Source organism: Tupaia chinensis, unplaced genomic scaffold (assembly GCF_000334495.1).
Source record: "Tupaia chinensis unplaced genomic scaffold, TupChi_1.0 Scaffold144262_1, whole genome shotgun sequence".
Lineage (NCBI taxonomy): Eukaryota > Metazoa > Chordata > Mammalia > Scandentia > Tupaiidae > Tupaia > Tupaia belangeri.
Window position 1 is genome coordinate 2,884,574 of NW_006204120.1, and position 18,337 is coordinate 2,902,910.

Below are 18,337 nucleotides of genomic sequence, written 5' to 3' on the forward strand. Positions count from 1 at the left end.
AGTTGGCTTCTAAGTCCACGAACCTAAATTTTGTATCAGTCACATTCTAGCTTGGCAAACTTATTCCCTCTGAGCTTAAAGTTTTAAAAAATGAAGGAGTGAGGGACCAGCAGTTAGCGTAATGGCTATGTCGCTGGACTCCCATATGGTCGACTGCGGTTTGCGTCCTGGACCCGGTGGCTTAAAACTCATGCTGGGTGCATGTGCGTGCGTGCTCAAGATCCCAAGAAGAGGATGGAGAAGGGACTGTGGCACGGCCATCCCCCCGGGTGGTGATTTCTCATTTTCTGTCTCTCTGTCTCTGTCTGGCGAACGCACGCGTCCTATAGCAAAAATCTCTAAAAAAAAAAAAATAAAAAATAAAAAAAGAAGTGAGACCTTAAAGATTCCTTCCAGTTTAATACTTCCTTCCAATTTAAAAATGGTGGTAGCTTCGGGACCAGCAGTTGAGGTAATGGCTATGTTGCTGGACTCCCATGTAGTCGACTGTGGTTCAAGTCCTGGACCCGGTCGGTGGCTTAAACTCAGGCCAGGCGTATGTGTGTGCGTGCCCAAGATCCCGAGAGGAGAATGGAGGAGAAGGGATTGCGGCGTGACCATCCCCCCAGGGCTCCAAGATCCCAAGAGGAGAATGGACTGCGGAGTGGCCATCCTCCTGGGGGGTGATTTCTCGCTTTCTGTCTCTGTCTTTCTGGCAAGGGCACACACCCTATAGCAAAAACCTCTCCCCCACCCCCCCGAAAAAAAATTGCAGGAAAAAAAAATGGTAGTAGTCTCAAACTGAAGACATGAGAATGAAAGCACTTAATGTTTCATCTTAAGAGAGAGAGAAGAAAGTGTTACTCTGGGTTGTTTTTAAGGGATTCAGGAATCTGGTAATAGTGTTCTTTGTTATCACCCGTAATAAATACAACCGATAAGCAGGAAATATAATATATGTTAAAAAAAATCCATCTTCATATCAGCATATTACAAACAGGAGTAAGAAATAAATACTGTTTTTCTTAAACTTAGAAAAAAACAAGAGGCAACCCTCTGTTAAGGAATACTCTGATAAAGCCAGTGAAGTTCATATTTCAAAATCCAAGTAGCTTTTAACAAGCTTACCAGAGTAGACTATAGCCTAATACAGAGAAAAAAAAAATCCCCATGTTACAGATAGATATGAACATCATCTTTCATGTTAAAATCCAACTCTTTAATAGTCAACATCTTCCAACTACACAAATATCAATCATCTCTAGTCTATCTAATTTTTCTTTTTAAGGGAGAGATTTTTGCTATAGGGTGTGTGTGCTTGCCAGAAAGACACAGAGAGACAGGATGCGAGATATCATCCCCCAGAGGGTTTGGCCACCACAATGCCTTCTCTTCCAGTCTCCTCTCAGGATCTTGGGTATGCACACACCCACACCTAGCATTTTTAAGCGTCTGGGTCCAGGACTCAAACCATGGTCAACTACAGGTCCCAAGCCTATCCAGCATTAATAGTGCTGCCATCTTCATCCAATTATATTCAAACTTTTACTTCATGCTATTAAGTCATCAGGAAAGTCATGATGTATTTTTCTATGTTTTTATTTTTCTTCCTTTTTTTGTCACAGGGCATGTGCACATGAGTTTCAAGTCGCTGGGTCCGGACATGAATGTTGGTCAACCACATGGGAGTCTAGTGTCTTAACCATTAAACCACCTGCTATATTCTGTATTTTTCTCGCAAAAATACATCATGACTTTCCCAATGACCCAATATATAAACACTTTTAGATCCTCTATTCATATCCTTATGTACAGTTCCTACTTCGATTACCTATATTTTTTTTTTAATTTACTGATTGTTTCTTCCCTGAGAAAGAAAAAGGGAGAGAGAGAATACCCTCAATAGTGTCTTGATGCCTCAGTCTACCCCCAGCTTCACCCAGGCCAGACCATGGGCAAGCATGTGATAGTGCTTTCAGGGAAGTCCCTGGACATGAACTTGGAACGCCCCCAGATGGTTAGCCTCATACAGCATCATGTCTTACCACTGAGCCACCATTCAGTCCCTCATTACAAATATCCTATCTTAATATATATACACATAAATTTCCTCATAGTTGATAAAGCCTAAATAAAACTACTGTGCAGAGCCTGGTTACCATAATAGTAGGACATAGCTTTATTCACACAGTATATGCTGATAATTGATATAAATTTTGGATTAAGACAGGCACTCTGGGGTCCAGCAAGTGACATGGTGGTTAAGACCCCAGACTCCCACATGGCCAGCTGCAGTTTGAGTCCTGGACCCAGCAACTTGAAAATCACTCTGGGCATGTATGCGTACATGCAAGTGTACTCTAAATCCTGAGAAATGGAGAAGGGATTGCAGTATGGCCATACCCCCTGCGTGGGGGTGATTTTTCACTTTCCTTCTCTCTGTCTCTCTCTGGCAAGCACTTGTGCCTTGACAAAAAACAAAATAAAATAAAATAAAACAAAATAACAACAAGAAGAAGAAATGCACGCTGTATTAGATTAATAGCCTACTCATGGCTTTTTCATATGGCTCTGACATTCTGTAAGAGATTAAACTGCTAATCATAGTAATTTTCACAATAAAGCCCCACATATCATCATCTGTGACATCTTTAAAGACATGTATCCTCAGCATGATCGACTCTTAGTAAGACTCCTGAAAGAGTTCTATTTCTTCCAACCTTTAAAACACTTAGGCTAATGCAATCACAAATACAGGATTGTTATATTTTCCAAATGAGATAATTTATGTAAATGGGTTCTACAAGAACAATGCCCTAAATATATTTTTAAAATGTTACCACCCTCTTTGTCATAAAGGACTTCTCTCCATCTTCCAAAAGTGCTATAAACATACAACAAGGGTTCTTGAGATCAAAGAGAAGAAATTTTCATAATTTTGCTATTCTTTTTTAAAATTTTCTTTAATTCAATTAGCGGCATTTTCTCTTCCCCTTTTTATTCTTTCATGTTGTATTACCTTTGTCTTCTCTCAGAGTTACAACTTCTCCATTACTCCAGCTTTCTTTTATCCCAAGTTAACTTATGAATCAAAAAAGGATTTCAAGATCAAATCAAGAATGTACAATCCTGGATACTAATAATGTGCAGTATACACCCAAGGCAAAAACGCAACAACACAAAATACACGTCAGGGTAACAACAGACACCATGACTTACCTTCTGGCTCACTCTCTGACCCTGAAAGACTGCCATAGCTGCTCATAAGTGAGCACAGGGCTGGTGTCACTTCCTTGGGTACAACTGTGTGTTGTGGTTTTTCCTCCTTGTCAGACTCTAAAACAGAAGAGGAAAGAACTAAGATTGAAACCGTGTTCTCCCAAAAACCTCCCCTCGTAAAAGGAAAACTATTCTCCACTTCCTTACCTATTAGTGAAAAGTAAATAATTTCTGATCATTTCCTTAATCTTCCCGAAAAACTATTGTAGGAAACCTGAAAAATTTCACCTTGACTTTAATTTTTACAGGCAGAGAAGCTAGTCGCCCAAGAGTATTCAGATGTGCAAATGGCAGCTATACACAGCTCAGGCATTGACCATGTTCCATAGGTTATAGAATTTGGGCCTTTTTAGGACCAGCAATTAATTGGCTGTGGCACTGGACTCCCACGTAGTCGACCGTGGTTCAAGTCCTGGACCCAAGGGTTTAAACTCACGCTGGGCACATATGCATGCATGCCCAAGATCTCGAGAGGAGAATGGAAGAGAAGGTACTACGCAATGGCCATCCCCCCCGTGGGGGGTGATTTCTCACTTTCTGTCTCTGTCTCTCTCTGTCTTTCTGGTGAGTACATGTGCCCTATAGCAAAAACCTCTCAAAAAAAAAAAAAAAGAATTTGGGTTTTTTCTAAATTAACTTAATTACACAGTCTTTGCTGTAATTTACAGGTAGTAAGCCAAAAAGTTATTTTACTTCATTCAATTAGGACCATTAACTCTGAAAATTAGATTTAGGAATAACTAAAATATAAAATATCTACCCTTTTTGTTATTCTTTAGACTGTTTTTCAGGACTCAAATAATATATAAACCATTCTACAGCCTTAGTCAAAGAATTATGCTGAAATGAATCCACCTAAAGTTTTTGCTATGTATTAATAGAACTTCTAAGAACTTAAGTAAACAAGCCAACCATGATAATTTAGCAGGTATTAAAGTCTGCCAAAGGTAAAGTGTTTGATCAGAGCCCAGCAAGTCTAGTTGTAGCCCTAGGACACCATCTATTACATTTATTTTTGGCAGCTTAAAAATGTATCGGCTCTGTTTTAGACAACCAATAAAAACAAAGCCTAACTGAAGACAATAAGCAACTTGTCTATTTAATGAAACAACTAACCCACGACCAACATAAAATGTTTTTAGATTGAGCACTTAATGCCCACAAATTCAGTCCAGGAAAATCAAAACATGTCAGTAGGAATGGGAGTATCCTTTTGTGTGAATGCTGAACTACCACCTCCTGCTGGATGAGGATAATCCTCTCTCGTCTACCACCCACAACAGTTTTAGAGGTACCAAACCCTCCAAAACTGCTTTCGGCAATCTTAAGCTAATTTTTTTCTTAATCTTTTACCCTGGATTAATAAGAAAAAAGGAAAATAAGTTTATATATATAAATTACTATTAGATTAAACAAAAATCTACATGTTAGTGGTATGGAGACTGTTCATCCACTGTTTAAATGACCAAAGACCTTTTACTTCCGAGACACAGAGAGGTACCAAAATGTACAACAGTTGAATATTATGCACTTTAAAAGCAAGATCTAATGTAATCCTTAAGATACATTATAGGACTTTTCGAGACCAGCAGGTAGCATGGTGGTTAAGGCGCTGGACATTCTCACATGGCCAAACATGGTTCGAGTCCCGGACCTGGTGGCTTGCTTTCTCACTCTCCCCACCCCCGTGTCTCTCTTTGATCAAATTAAAATAAATAAATGAATAAATAAAATTAAATGAACAATTCTGTTTTTTGTTTTTTTCCCTTCCAGTAACATAACCATGTAACAGTTGAGTCAAATTTAAATCTTGGCTTTCTGCTTCCAAATCCTAATTCTTTTCTTTCTTTTTTTTTAAAAGAGGATTTTGCCTTCAGGTGTGTGCGCTGGCTAGAGAGACAGAGACAGATACAGTGAGATACTTACAGATACATCCCCTAGGGGGGATGGCCACACCACAATCCCTTCTCCTCTATTCTCTTCCTGGGATCTTACACACGTACGTACACACACCCAGCTTGATTTTCAAGCCACCAGGTCCTGGACTCAAACCATGGTCAGCCATGTGGGAGTCTAGAGATATAATCACTACGTCATCTGCTAGTCCCCCAAATCCTAATTCTTAATTAGTGAGCTAGAATGCCATATATATCTTTTTCTTCTTAAAATAAAGTTATTATGGGCCAGCCTTTAGCAGAGTATTTAAGCACAGTGCATTGGGGACCAGATCCCATATGACCAACCAAGGTTGAAATCCTGACCTCAGCCCTGGTGTCTTGAAAAGCATGTTGGCAGGGGCGTTAAGGTGCTCGACTCCAACATGGCTGATTGTGGTTTAAATCCCAGACCTGGTGGCTTGAAAATCACTCTGGGTGCATGTGTGTGCATGCCTAAAATCCCAAGAGGAGAATGGAGAAGGGAATGCAGTGTGGCCATCCCCTCTGGAGGATGATTTCTCATTTTCCCGCTCTCTCTCTCTCTCCAGAGCATGTGTGCACCCTATGGCAAAAACCTAAAAAAGAAAAACATGCTGGGGGCATGCCCAAAATAATGACTGGATAGAGAAATGGAGATAAAGGGATTATGGCGTGACTATGCCCTACTTGGGGGTGCTTTCTTTCTCCTCCCCCCCAGACATTTATACACTCTGGCAATTAAAAACTATTTTAAAAAAGAAGCTAGTAATAAAAACATTTGTATGATCAATAATAATGCTAATGATATCTTCTTTCAGCTATAGCTTCACTGCTTTTTTCTCTTTCATAGCAAATCTCCCAAGTAATATCATTCACCAGGGAAGTACATTCGAACTTGACCTGTGGAGAACAGCCAGTCTGAAAACATGTGACCTTGAGACACACGCAGAAACATGCTTTTGTAAGCTACTCTAGTAGGGCTACTGAGAAGCATTTACATACAAAAGCAGTATTTGCCTGCTGTCAATGGCTTTTGTTGTTGTTGATACCCAATACCTTGATACTGCTCAGTATCAGGGCTAAAGGAAGTCATATGTGTTTACCAGATTGTGCCCCCAAAAAGATCAGAAAAATTATATGGTGCCCATCATTTTCACATCTTCAGATGATTAACATTAAAAAACAACTGGCTTTGCATTCCACTTCCTTCTCCCCCATTTTCTGTCCCTTAAAAGAATAAACCTGAAGGCTGCAACTTCTCCATCAGAGAAGCTGTGCCCACCCAATCTTCTCTCTTCTATACTTGTGTGTCTTTGTTTGTCTGTTATTGCGTCTATTTCTAATCCACAGCCTTCTCTGTTCAGAAAAACGTGTTCATGCCGAGCTGGTCGTGGCACTGACCCACTCCAGAATTTATTCCAATCTATCTTTTAGCCTTATGACATTAGTAAAAACCCTCTTTCCCAAGGTCACCTGGGCTTTCTGTGTTGTTAAATCTAGGGGTCATTTCTCGGTTCTCATTTTATTTAACTTAGTGATAGCACTGAACAGTAATAAAGTTTGACTTTTTCTTTTTCTTCTTTTTTTTTCCTTGCCAGTGGGCATGTGCGGTCCTAGAAAGAGTGACAGAGCAAGAGGGAAAGTAAGATAGTACCCTCAGAGAAATGGTCCTGCCACAATTTCTTTTCCATTTTTCTCTTCTTTTGGGAGAGAGAAACATGTGTCCAGAGTTTTTCTCAAGCTGCCAGATCTGGGACTCAAACCATACAGTCAGTCATGCAGGATCCACCCACCTTAACCATCAAATCATGGGCTGGCCTTCACATCCTATTTTTTAAAACACTCTCTTCACTTGGCTTCCAGAACTCCTCCATGTGCCTCTTTTCCCAGACTCCCTATTAAACTCTCCTCACTAACCAAATTCCAAAATTATTTAGTGCCCTGATCCGTCATGCCTCCTTTTCCATTGATTATCTTATCTCAAAACTTAAAACATGTGAAAAAGCCATGGGTAAGTTACCGACCTATATTCTAGTGAAATCACAAATTTATAATTCTGACTTCCCCCCTTAAGCCCTAGAATAATCTTTACTGTTCCACAATTCTCTTTAGATGTCAAACAGATACCTCAGCATAACATGTCTAATTAACACTTGACTGTTACTTGGAATATGCCCTCCAGTACTGTCCACCAACTTTTTCTTAACAGTTAGGCCAAAAACCTAGTTATCATCACGACTCTTCTTTCTCTCACAGACCAATCTATTAGCAAACGTTGGAGCTCTATTTTGCAAATATATCCAGAATTGTATTCCACTCTTCAATACTTCCATATTCCCTGGACAATTCTAACAGCCTTCTAAACGAGGCTTCTCCTCCAACTAGAACATAAGCTACTGAACAAAGGGGTTTTGCTCTGTTCAATGCTTTATCCTCAAGGCCTACAACAGTACGTTAAGTGCTCAACAAATATTTGAAGAACAAAATTTTGCATGAATGAGTTAAGACAAGTTCAAAAAGGTTAACAACTAGCACAGAATCATAAAACTGGTAAGAAATGGAGCAAGGATAGAAACCTAGTTTTACATGAATCCAAAGCTCATTCTTTTTAAATAACATAATTCTACTTTTATTTTTAAAAATCACATACACGTGCATATTAGAAATACTAGAACGATATGGGACCTGCAGATGGCATAATGGTTACATCGCTAGACTCCCACCTAGTCTACTGTGGGTCAAGTCCCCAAACCAGCAGCTCAAAACTCATGCCAGACACATGTGCACGTGTACCCAAAGTCCCAAGAGGAGAATGGAGAAGAGATTATGGTGTGGCCATTCCCTGGGGGGCTGATTTCTCGCTTTCTATCTCTTCATCTCTCTGGCAAGCGTACATGCCATATAGCAAAAATCCCTCTTAAAAAAGTTAAGAAAACAGTTGTTGTTTTTTTTTTTTAAATTTTCTCCTTTTCAGTTTTTTTTTCTACATTTTCTGTATTACTTTGTAATGAGAAAATGATAGGGAAAAAAAAACCTACAGGAAAATAAACTGGAGGGCAGAGTTTTTCACAACTGAAATCAAGAAGCAGAAGGCAAGGCTTTAACTGGCCTACACATAGTTCCTTTCCCCTCTTTTTTTTTTTTAATTTTACATTTGGAAACAGTTTTAGATTTATGTAAGTGTTGCAAAGATAGTACATTTTCCATATACCCTTCATCCAGCTTCCCTATGTCCTCTTACATAACCAAAGTACATTTATTATAACTAACATATTAACATCAGTACCATTCTACCTAACCCAGGCCATATTATAATTTCACCAGCATTTCCACTAACACCCTTTTTCTGCTCCAGCATCCTCCAGACCTACCACACTGCATTTAGCTGTCTTGACTCCTAGGTCGACTCTAAATCTGTGATAGTTTCAGTCTTTCCTTCTTTTTCATGTACTTGACTCTTCCAAAGACTATTGGTTAGGTATTTGTTGTATGTCCCTTAGTTTGTGTTGTCTGATGATTAATTAGACTAGGGCTATGGGTATTCGGAAGACCACGAAGGAGGTGTATATAACCTTATCACATCACAGGCCCACGATATCAATATAACTTATTTCTGGCGATGCAAACCTTGACAACGTGGTGCTTCATCTGCTCCAATTCAAGAAAGGAATATCAAGAAATATGGGACATATGCTAAAAATCACCACAGTAATCAATAAACAGTTTCGCCTTAAAATTTCACCGCCAATTTTACATTTACCAATGGATCTTGCCTGAAACAATTATTGATATGGTGTTCTAATGGTGATTGTCTCTCATTTCTTCCACATTTATTAACTGAAATTCTTTTTGTAAGAAAGACTTGTGTCTCCTGCCCCTGTCCCCATTTAATTATGTAAGTGCTTACCTGTGTAAGTATGGACTCATGAATACTTATTTGTTGACTGGGAACTCTAGTATCCTGACATCCTCACATCCTTACGTGTCTGGTGGTGCACATCTTACACTCTAATACTCTGAGATGCTCTAGTTTCATTTTGTATTTTCACAACCCTTGAAATAGCCATTTCTCCAACAGGCCCTAGTTCTTTTAATTGGAGAATGGCATTTGAAACCGTGATTTGGATGCTGGGTGTGCATGTTACTAGAAGTTTCATGATGCTTGTTACACTCGACTGCCTTCTCGAAGGGTAGTAAGAGTTAGAAGGTCATACTAAAACAAACAACTCTATTTCTTTTCCTTTCAGTTCCTACATACATAGTAACACTTTGAAAAGGGGACTGTCCTTTTGGTGGTTTCAAATATTTTTTTTAAAAGAATTGTTTAATTTGCGCTTATCAGAGAAAAAGAGAGAGAGGAAGTGAAAAGGCAAGCCACTAGGTCCTGGACTCAAACTGCAGTCAGGCAATGGGAGTCCAGTGCCTTAACCACACCACCGCTGGCTCCGCTAAATAACTTTTACAATGCCTTTACATATACACATAGAAAAAGACTGTTCCCAGAGTGTCTTGGATCCACCTAGCAGTTTTAATACAGGCATATTCAGCACCTAACCTGAAAGGATCAGGTCAAAGGCACTGATCAAACAAAATTTTACTCAAGAAACTTCACTTGTTTTTCAAAGACAATGGTAATTAATATGATAAAACCAAACTTTAGAATTATTCAGAATTATTAAATACCAGCTAAATAATTTCTCTTAGTGTTAAAACATTGGTAATACTTTCCTTGGGGACAAATCTCACCCCCCTCTCTCTCATATATTCACATCATATTCCCACTGAACAAAAATATAATCTAATACAATGATCTAAAAATGATCATTATGACTTTCTCCAAAGTAGTGAGAGACTTCTTTGAAACCTCCAACCATTTCTCTTTATTACAGCAGGGCAAAGTAAAATACAGGACCTTCTAATCCCTATTTAAATGAAAATACTCATGGCAGTGGGTGAGGGATAGGGAATCACGGATGACAAAAAAAAAAGTATACAAGACATAAGAAATGGAAAATTATTTGCTGATAATGTATATACTGATGTGCTTGATTGAGCCAATATACAGTGTATTTTGGAAGGGAAATTCATTTGTATACTGTAATGATGTATAGTGAATTAATGTAAAAAATAAATTTAAAAAGAAAAAAATAAAATAAATTTAAAAAAATGAAAATACTGAAAATCGCATTGCCCTTGAATGTCTTGTCCAACTCTAAACAGCAGTAGAAGCTTTCCCATCAATAGCTTCTTTTTGCAATTTATTTCTTTATTAACACCCCCTTACCTCACTATATTTCTTACTACCTTTTGGATTAAACATAGTAATATATGCTCTAACCCCAAGAAGATTTATAACTAAGTCTCCTACAGAAAATGTTACATATTGAAAAGTCATTCCCCAAAATGGGAAGATATTTAATGAAAGGCCTTCATAATAGCCAATGTGCTATACCAGTTGAGCTTATTTTAACATCTACCTTTTAAACAACAGAGCTAAACTAGCATAGTTAGATCAATGTCCCAGTGTACAATAATAGCTGAATTCATTTATACCAAATGACTAACAAATTAGACAGTCTTTGTTTTGAGGATGCTGAGGCACCTGAGTCACAGATGCTCAATGCCACGTTACTTCCTGCTACTTTCTTTCTAGTTCAGAAAACAGACTTACTGTTTATGACTACAAGCTAGGAAAGTCAAAAAACTCGTAGTATGTATTTAAACAACAGCCAAATTACCTGGGTCCTAACTAATATAAAAAAAAAAATTAAATCTAATACCAAAATAAAATTAAAATAACAACAAACCATTGAGAGTAGGCTAGTCCACAGTACAAGGAAATAAAAAGATAGCACTCATAAGGAAATCTACTGACAAGGCATACTCAGAACTGGGAGAATCCAAATAAAGGCTTTCCATTTAAAACAATATGAACGGCCAATTCAGAAGTAGCTATGTACAATTTCTTACTAAGAGTACACATACCACCAACAATAAAAAAGAGAAGCCAAGCTGAGGCAATGATTTTCCAAACATAATCCAAGGTTTATGAAGATTCACCAGAGCTGGCTCTGTGGCCTGGTGGTTAAGGCAGCTGGATTCCACACAGCCAATAGCACAGTCTGAGCAGTTGAGTCCCAGATTGAGGCTTGAAAAACATGCCAGACGCAAGTGCATGTATGCCCAAGATCCTGAAAGGAGGGAAAGACAGAGGAGAAGAGATCGAAGCATGACCATTTTCTATAAGGGTTGCTTTCTTTTCTCCCACTCTTTCTCCAGTGGGCATAAGCACCATCCAGCACCAAAAAAAAAAAAAAAAAAAAAAAAAAGGAAGGAAGGAAGGAAGGAGAAAAAGGAAAAAAAGAGAAAAAATCCTCTACAAATGCTATCTTATCTAAAGGGTAAGAGCTAACATCTTGATTAAGTTCTGGGCCAGAAAAAGACAAAAAGTATAAAGAATTGGAAAATTTTTATTCTTACAGTGAGATGAGTGTTGAAAAGTATCAGGTGCCATGTGACAGCACTGGGCCATGTTACTACGATGCTGATCCTCCCACTGATAACTGAATAATTAGACCTAGGTTGGCTGGCTAGGGCCCAGGGTAAAAGAAGCTATCTCCAAACAAGTGGAAGACATATACTGGAGAGTGGCGGTGTACAGAATAATTAGGGCATATGAAAATAAATGGTACATCTATAGTCTAAAACACTGCTATGGAAAATGTCAGAGTCCAGAGGAAACCCCAGGGAAAGGATAACATCAGTTTAAATGCCATCTTTCTTACACAGTAAGCCACCATAATTTGATCATTGCTATTTTATTATTTCCTTGGAAAAAATTTATAAATTTTGAAAATATCAAAACTATCACTTTATAGCTTACATACAAATGATTTTTATATTCACGATTCACGTTCTCATCTTTGATCCTCAAAACAGGTACATGCCCACCCTTGGTCCTCAGATCAACCATTACTGGGATTCAAACTGAATGCTTTCTAACAGTAAGGATGAGAGGGATTTACTGGTGTTTCTTGTATCTGAAATATCTGTTCAGGTGGGGCCAGCAGGTGGCGTAGTGTTAAGGCTCTGTACGCCCACATGGTTGACCTCGGTTCGAGTGAGTCCAAGATCCAGCAGCTTATATCCCATGCCAGGCCACGTGTGTGTGTGTGTGTGTGTGTGTGTGTGTGTGTGTGTGTGTGTCTAAAATCCAGAGAGGAGAATGACGAGGAGAGGGGAGGAGGAGCAGCCAGTGGCATGGTGATTAACAGTTAGATTCCACATGGCTGACTGTAGTTTAAGCCCTGGATGTGGTAGCTTGAAAAACATGCTGGACACATGGGAATGTGTGCCCAAAATCCTGAGAGGAGAATATAGAAGAGGCTATGGTGTAGTCATCTCCCCAGGGGTTAGGAAGGGGCCACTTTCTCACTTCCTTTCTCTCTTTCTCTCTCTCTCTCTCAGGCAAGTACACATGCCCTATATCAAAAATTTTAAAAACAAAGTTAACTATCTATCAAGCTAACAAAATGAAATCAACATTCATTATTCAGTATCAGAGTCATACATACGTTCATTTGAAGAAAACGGCACATAGTAAATAATTAATAGCCCCAACCCTGGTGACACAGTCAGTAGCATAAGCAAACTGCAGTGCTAGAAGCAAAATGGCTGACCATGGGTTCAGCTCCCCAGCCCAGCTGTCCAGAAACACACCATGAAACACACTGGGTATGGGCACACATGCCTGAGATCCTGAGGAGTTGCCTGGCTAGGAAAAGGGACTGCGGTCTGATGAGAGCCACTGAGGGTACATTTTTGTCTTTCTCTCTTGTACATATACATATGAGCCTCCACATACTATCATGAATAAACATTTTAAAAATTACATCATTTTCAAATTAGTAATTGATTACAATAAGAGTTCATATTTATGTTTTAAGTACTTTAATGACATAAGTGTTTTATTTGGGTACAGATGGTATTTTATTATCAAAGTTAAACACTGTAAAACTAAAGAAATGTGTGGGTCTTCTCTAAAATTTTTTGAAGAAACGAATTAGTGTCCAAGAGTAAACTCAGCACTGGCTCAAAATATCATCTGCCTTTTCCTTGCTATAATTAAAGTACAAGTTTATCCTAGTGGGAAAATATGTTTAATTCCTGCATGAACATAATACCCACTGTTCATGAACTTTTTGGAATCCCTTGCTAAATAAAGCATACAGAGCAAAGTAAGTACCCTACTCTATAACTGTTAATTAGTGTTAAGATAATTTACTTAGTTTTTATTAACTAACAAGAGGGCAGATGTGCACTGGAGAGATGGTGGGAGGAGGGGAGAGAAAGAGAGAGAGAGGAAGAAAGCGCCCACCCATGAGCATGGTTACACCGCAGTTCTTTTCCTCCATTTCTCCTTCCCATCTGTATTTTGGGCAAGCATGCACATGTGCCCAATGTGTTTTCCAAGTGTCCAAGGCTGAGATTTGAATTTTAGTTGGCCATGTGGGATCCTGTTCTTGATGCACTACACTCAACCACTATACTAAAGCGCCAGCCTTAAAATAATAAGTATTCCTAATAAATTTTATCTTATTATACTTAGTCCAATACTCCCTGATAGCAAGATCCTTTTCCATTCTAATTCAGCCAAAAAATTAGTTACATGCTTATTTATTGCCACCCATAATTCCAATGCTTGCCCATGTGATCACCACAGGAGCCACTGTCATCCCAGTGGAACAGAACCTGCCATTAAACCTATACTGTAACATGAGTCCACTTATAACCTGCCATGTGAGCACCTGGGCATGTTATTCGGTACTCCTTTGCAGGAGGAGGCACATGCAATTAGATAAAGTCTCACAGTGTTACTGGAAGAAAAGTTGATGCACGTATTTACATAAAGTGTACATGCCCATTTTTCCAGAAGGGGAAATGGAGTCTTAGAGGCTGAGTAACATCTGTATGTGTTAGCAGCACTTGGGCATCTTAATATTTTAACTAACGAGCAAGATTCAACTTGCCCTGTTAAGTTTTAGAGGGACTGAAAGATTAAACTATTAATATATATAAATCTATGTCAATGAAAAGCACTATTACACAATAAGGTAATATTATCTTCCCAAAGAAATTATGCTCATGTTCAGTACTATAAATAATAGCAGCTTCTTTTAGTATTGCTGCTTCAGAGACTGGAGGAAAACTCTACATCATTGGGCAAATTTGAATCTACAGCATTAAATGTATCCAAAACAATCTTCAAAATATGTCTAAGATTACATCAGACTATGAAAATTATCCAACAACTACAATCTTTCTCACATGGCCTGCTTGCCCCATATACCTCCAAGATTTAGAAAAGATGTTCTGAAATGAGGTTTTTGATAAGACATACCTATCACAAACAAAAACATAATTCAATGTTTCAGAAAGATGCCATTAAACTTCCCACAAACAAACCTGTACACGGTCAACTTCAGCATCAACTCCATACACTTACAAACATACTGTTTTCCTGTTGGGCTTACCAGATTCACTGTTTATCAAAACACTGAGAGGATCTGCGTTTGCCTCAGGTAGATCTCCTGGCTTCGAGTCACCCAAGTGATCGCCTGATCCAGTGATTACTCTCTGTTTAGCACTGTCATTTTTCCATTTGTGATGTTTGCCAGGACTTCTGATTTTTGCCATCTGTGAATGTCTGGACATCCCCTTCATCTTGCTGGAGTAAGAAAAGTGAACTTCTTAGTACAAAACATTCAAGAAAAGTTTGAAAAAGACTACAAGATACAGAAGAAACCTAGTTGCCAAATAAGGCACTTACCTTCTAGTACATTAGAGAGACCAAAATAAGAAATTCAGTGGTTTCCCAAAGACAGAGAACCCTGTTACAGAACTTTAAAAGAACAACCTATAATACACACTGCACACCTCATTATAATTTCTTCTTTTTAAGGTTTGTCATAGGGTGCTCTCTCATCTGTAGTTTTCATAGACACAGAATTATGTATGGTAATATAATATATACTGCTTTGGATTTAGAGCAAGGTAACAAAATGCACCTTAAATAATTGTGGAGGGGACCAGCTGTTGGCATAATGGCTATGTCGCTGGAGTACCATGTAGTCGAATACGGTTCAAGTCCTGGGTCCAGTGGCTTAAACTCACGCCGGGCGGGTGTGCATGCATGCCCAAGACCCGAGAGGAGAATGGAAGAGAAGAGATTGTGATGTGGCCATCCCCGCTGGGGCGTGATTTCTCGCTTTCTGTTTCTCTGTCCTTCTCTGTCTTTCTGGTGACTGCATGCACCTTATAGCAAAAACTTCTCAAAAGAAAAAGAGTTGTGGGCAAGCAGGTGGCATAGTGGTTAAGGTGCTGGACTCCCATGTGATTGACTATGGCTCAAGTCCTGGACCTGGTGGTGCACGCTGGGTGTGTGGGCATGCATACATGCTCACGATAAAGAAAAGAATGGAGAAGGGACTAAGGCATGGCCATCCCCTAAGGGGGTGATTCCTCATTTTCTGTCTGCCTCTAGCAAGTGCATGTGCCCTATAGCAAAAATCTCTTTAAAAATAAAAATAAAGAAAGAGAGTTACTATGATAACATTTTCTAAATAATTTGCTAAACTAACAAATTATTTATGTTAGAAATTTGTTTTAGGGTTATGGAGAGAAAGAATCACAGAAAGAAATCTCATTCCAAAATAGATGTATACTCCAAATTTTGTAAGACAGATCTCCAATGTCCATTCACAGATGTCAGACTAAGAACTTAATAGTTTCATTGGAGATAAAACAGATAGAGTTCTGCCTCTGGCTCACTATTCCCAGGAGGATAATGAAGAGATGCCACCTTCCTTGAGTTCCCAGTCACAGATGCCGTCTCTGCACTCTGTTAGCATCTGACCACAGCTGACTTTTGAATGGTTGTCACCTTTAGGATATTCACTAATAAGTCACAAAAAAAGGATGACCCTTAACTGATGAGATCAAGAAATCATCGAGTAGCGTATCTTTTTTTTTTTGGAGAGGTTTTTGTTATAGGGCACGTGCACTTGCCAGAAAGACAGAGAGAGACAGAGAGACAGAAAGCGAGAAATCACCCCCCAGGGGGGATGGTCACATCACAATCCCTTCTCCTCTGCTCTCCTCTCAGGATCTTGGGCATGCACGCACACGTGCCCAGCGTGAGTTTTAAGCCACCGGGTCCGGGATGTGAACCGCAGTTGACTACATGGGAGTCCAGCGACATAGCCATTACGCTAACTGCTGGTCCCTTTTTTTTTTTTTTTTAATTTTTATTATATGTTTTAAAAATTTTGCCAGAGGGCATGTGCACTCACCAGACAAAAAAGAAGACAGAGGGAGGGAAAGTGAGAAAGCACCCCAATGGGAAATGGTCACTCCCAATCCCTTCTCCTCCATTTCTCCCTCCTTTCAGGAATGCGGGCACATATATGCATGTGCCCAGTCTGATCTTCAAGCTGCTGGGTCTGGGTCTTGAACCAGCCACCTTAACCATCATGCTGACCCACTGGCTGACCCAAAAGTAGTTCATCCTATTTGCACTCAGTCTCACCTTGAAGACACAATTGTACCACAGTTTGACAATAATTTGAAAAAAGAAGTCTATTTAACCAAAACTTTAAGACAGTTACAAAAGATATAAGTAAAAATGTAGATATATGAAAAATGGAGAGATTTATAGGAAGAACTATAACTATAAAGCTAATAGAAAGAAAAATAGAATATTAAAAGAAAACTCAATCCAAAAGGCAAAAAAAGAATAGGGCAAATTATGGACTAAATAGGATGGTAGCAGAAAATCCAATTATATTAGAGATTACATTGAATACCAATAAACTAAGTCCTAGTTAAAAGGCAAAGATTTTTCAGTCTGAATTATACTGCCACCTTAATTGTAAGTTAGGTGACCGACTGCCTATCAGTGAACCTCTTTGTGGCTGAATGTTTATCAGTGAATCTATTTGTAGATGCTCTTCTGTTTTAATTATACGTCTATCAGTGGAAATACCACCACTGTCTTTATTACTCTAACTTTCTTAGTTGTCCTAGGTCTTTTACGTTTTTATGTCATTTTAAAGCCTATCAGTCTCCCCATCCCTGCAGGGGAGGTGGGGAATACAACTGAGATTTCTGGCTGTGATGACTTAGAAGAGAATTTACATACTTACATTGTTATCTAGTCCATGAATATGATATATTACTCCACTAATTAGATCTTTACTTTTTCTTAATTTATTTTATAGTTTTCAGTATATATGCATTGCAAATTTTTAAATTTAATTTATCTTATTATTATTTTTTAGTTTGACCAGAAAGAGACAGAGGGAGGAGGTACGGGGAGAGAGAGACAAAGAGAGAAAGAGAGAGAGAAAGAGAAAGCAAGCTGCCAGGTCCGGGACTTGAACCATGGTTGATTACGTGGGAGTCCACCTCAACCACCACACCGCCTGCTGGTCCCATAAATTTTTTTTTTTTTTTTTTTATATAAGAGAGATTTTTTGCTTTAGGGCATGTATGCTCACCAAAAAGACAGAGAGACAGAAAGTGTGAAATCACCCCCTAAGAGGGATGGCCACAACAATCCACAATCCCTTCTCCATTCTCTTCTCAGGATTTTGGGCATGCACGCATGTGCCTAGCATGAATTTCAAGCTGTCAGGTCCAAAACTCAAACCATAGTTGTCCATGACGGGGTCTGGTGACATAACCATTATGCCATCTGTTAGTCCCTGCAAATTATACTGCCATTATAATATAATTACACTTCATTATATTAAAAATTTAGGGGGACCAGCAAGTGGCATGAAAGGTGCTGGACACTCCCATGTAGCCAACTACAGTTCGAGTCCTGGACCTGGTGGCTTGCTTTCTCACTTTCTCTCTGCTTGAATGAAAATATATGAATGAATAAACAAATAAAATTAAATACATAATTATAAAAAAGGAAAGAATTTAGTATTTTTTTCTTTTTTTTTTTTGGAGAGGTTTTCACTACAGAGCGCATGTGCTCACCAGACAGACAGAGAGAGACAGAGAGACAGAAAGCGAGAAATCACCCCCCAGGGAGGATGGTCACACCGCAATCCCTTCTCCTCCATTCTCCTCTCAGGATCTTGGGCATGCATGCA

General features: G+C 38.9%; 1 protein-coding gene across 1 annotated transcript in view; it reads right to left on the bottom strand.

The window, feature by feature from the left end:
* Positions 1-18,337, bottom strand: part of NUFIP1 (nuclear FMR1 interacting protein 1) — a gene marked incomplete at its 5' end in the record, with an annotated part of 55,129 nt that overhangs the window by 13,631 nt on the left and 23,161 nt on the right. The window contains 2 exon segments of the mRNA XM_006166503.3: positions 3,199-3,315; positions 14,708-14,901. Of these exon segments, the coding sequence (XP_006166565.2) occupies positions 3,199-3,315; positions 14,708-14,901 (311 nt within the window).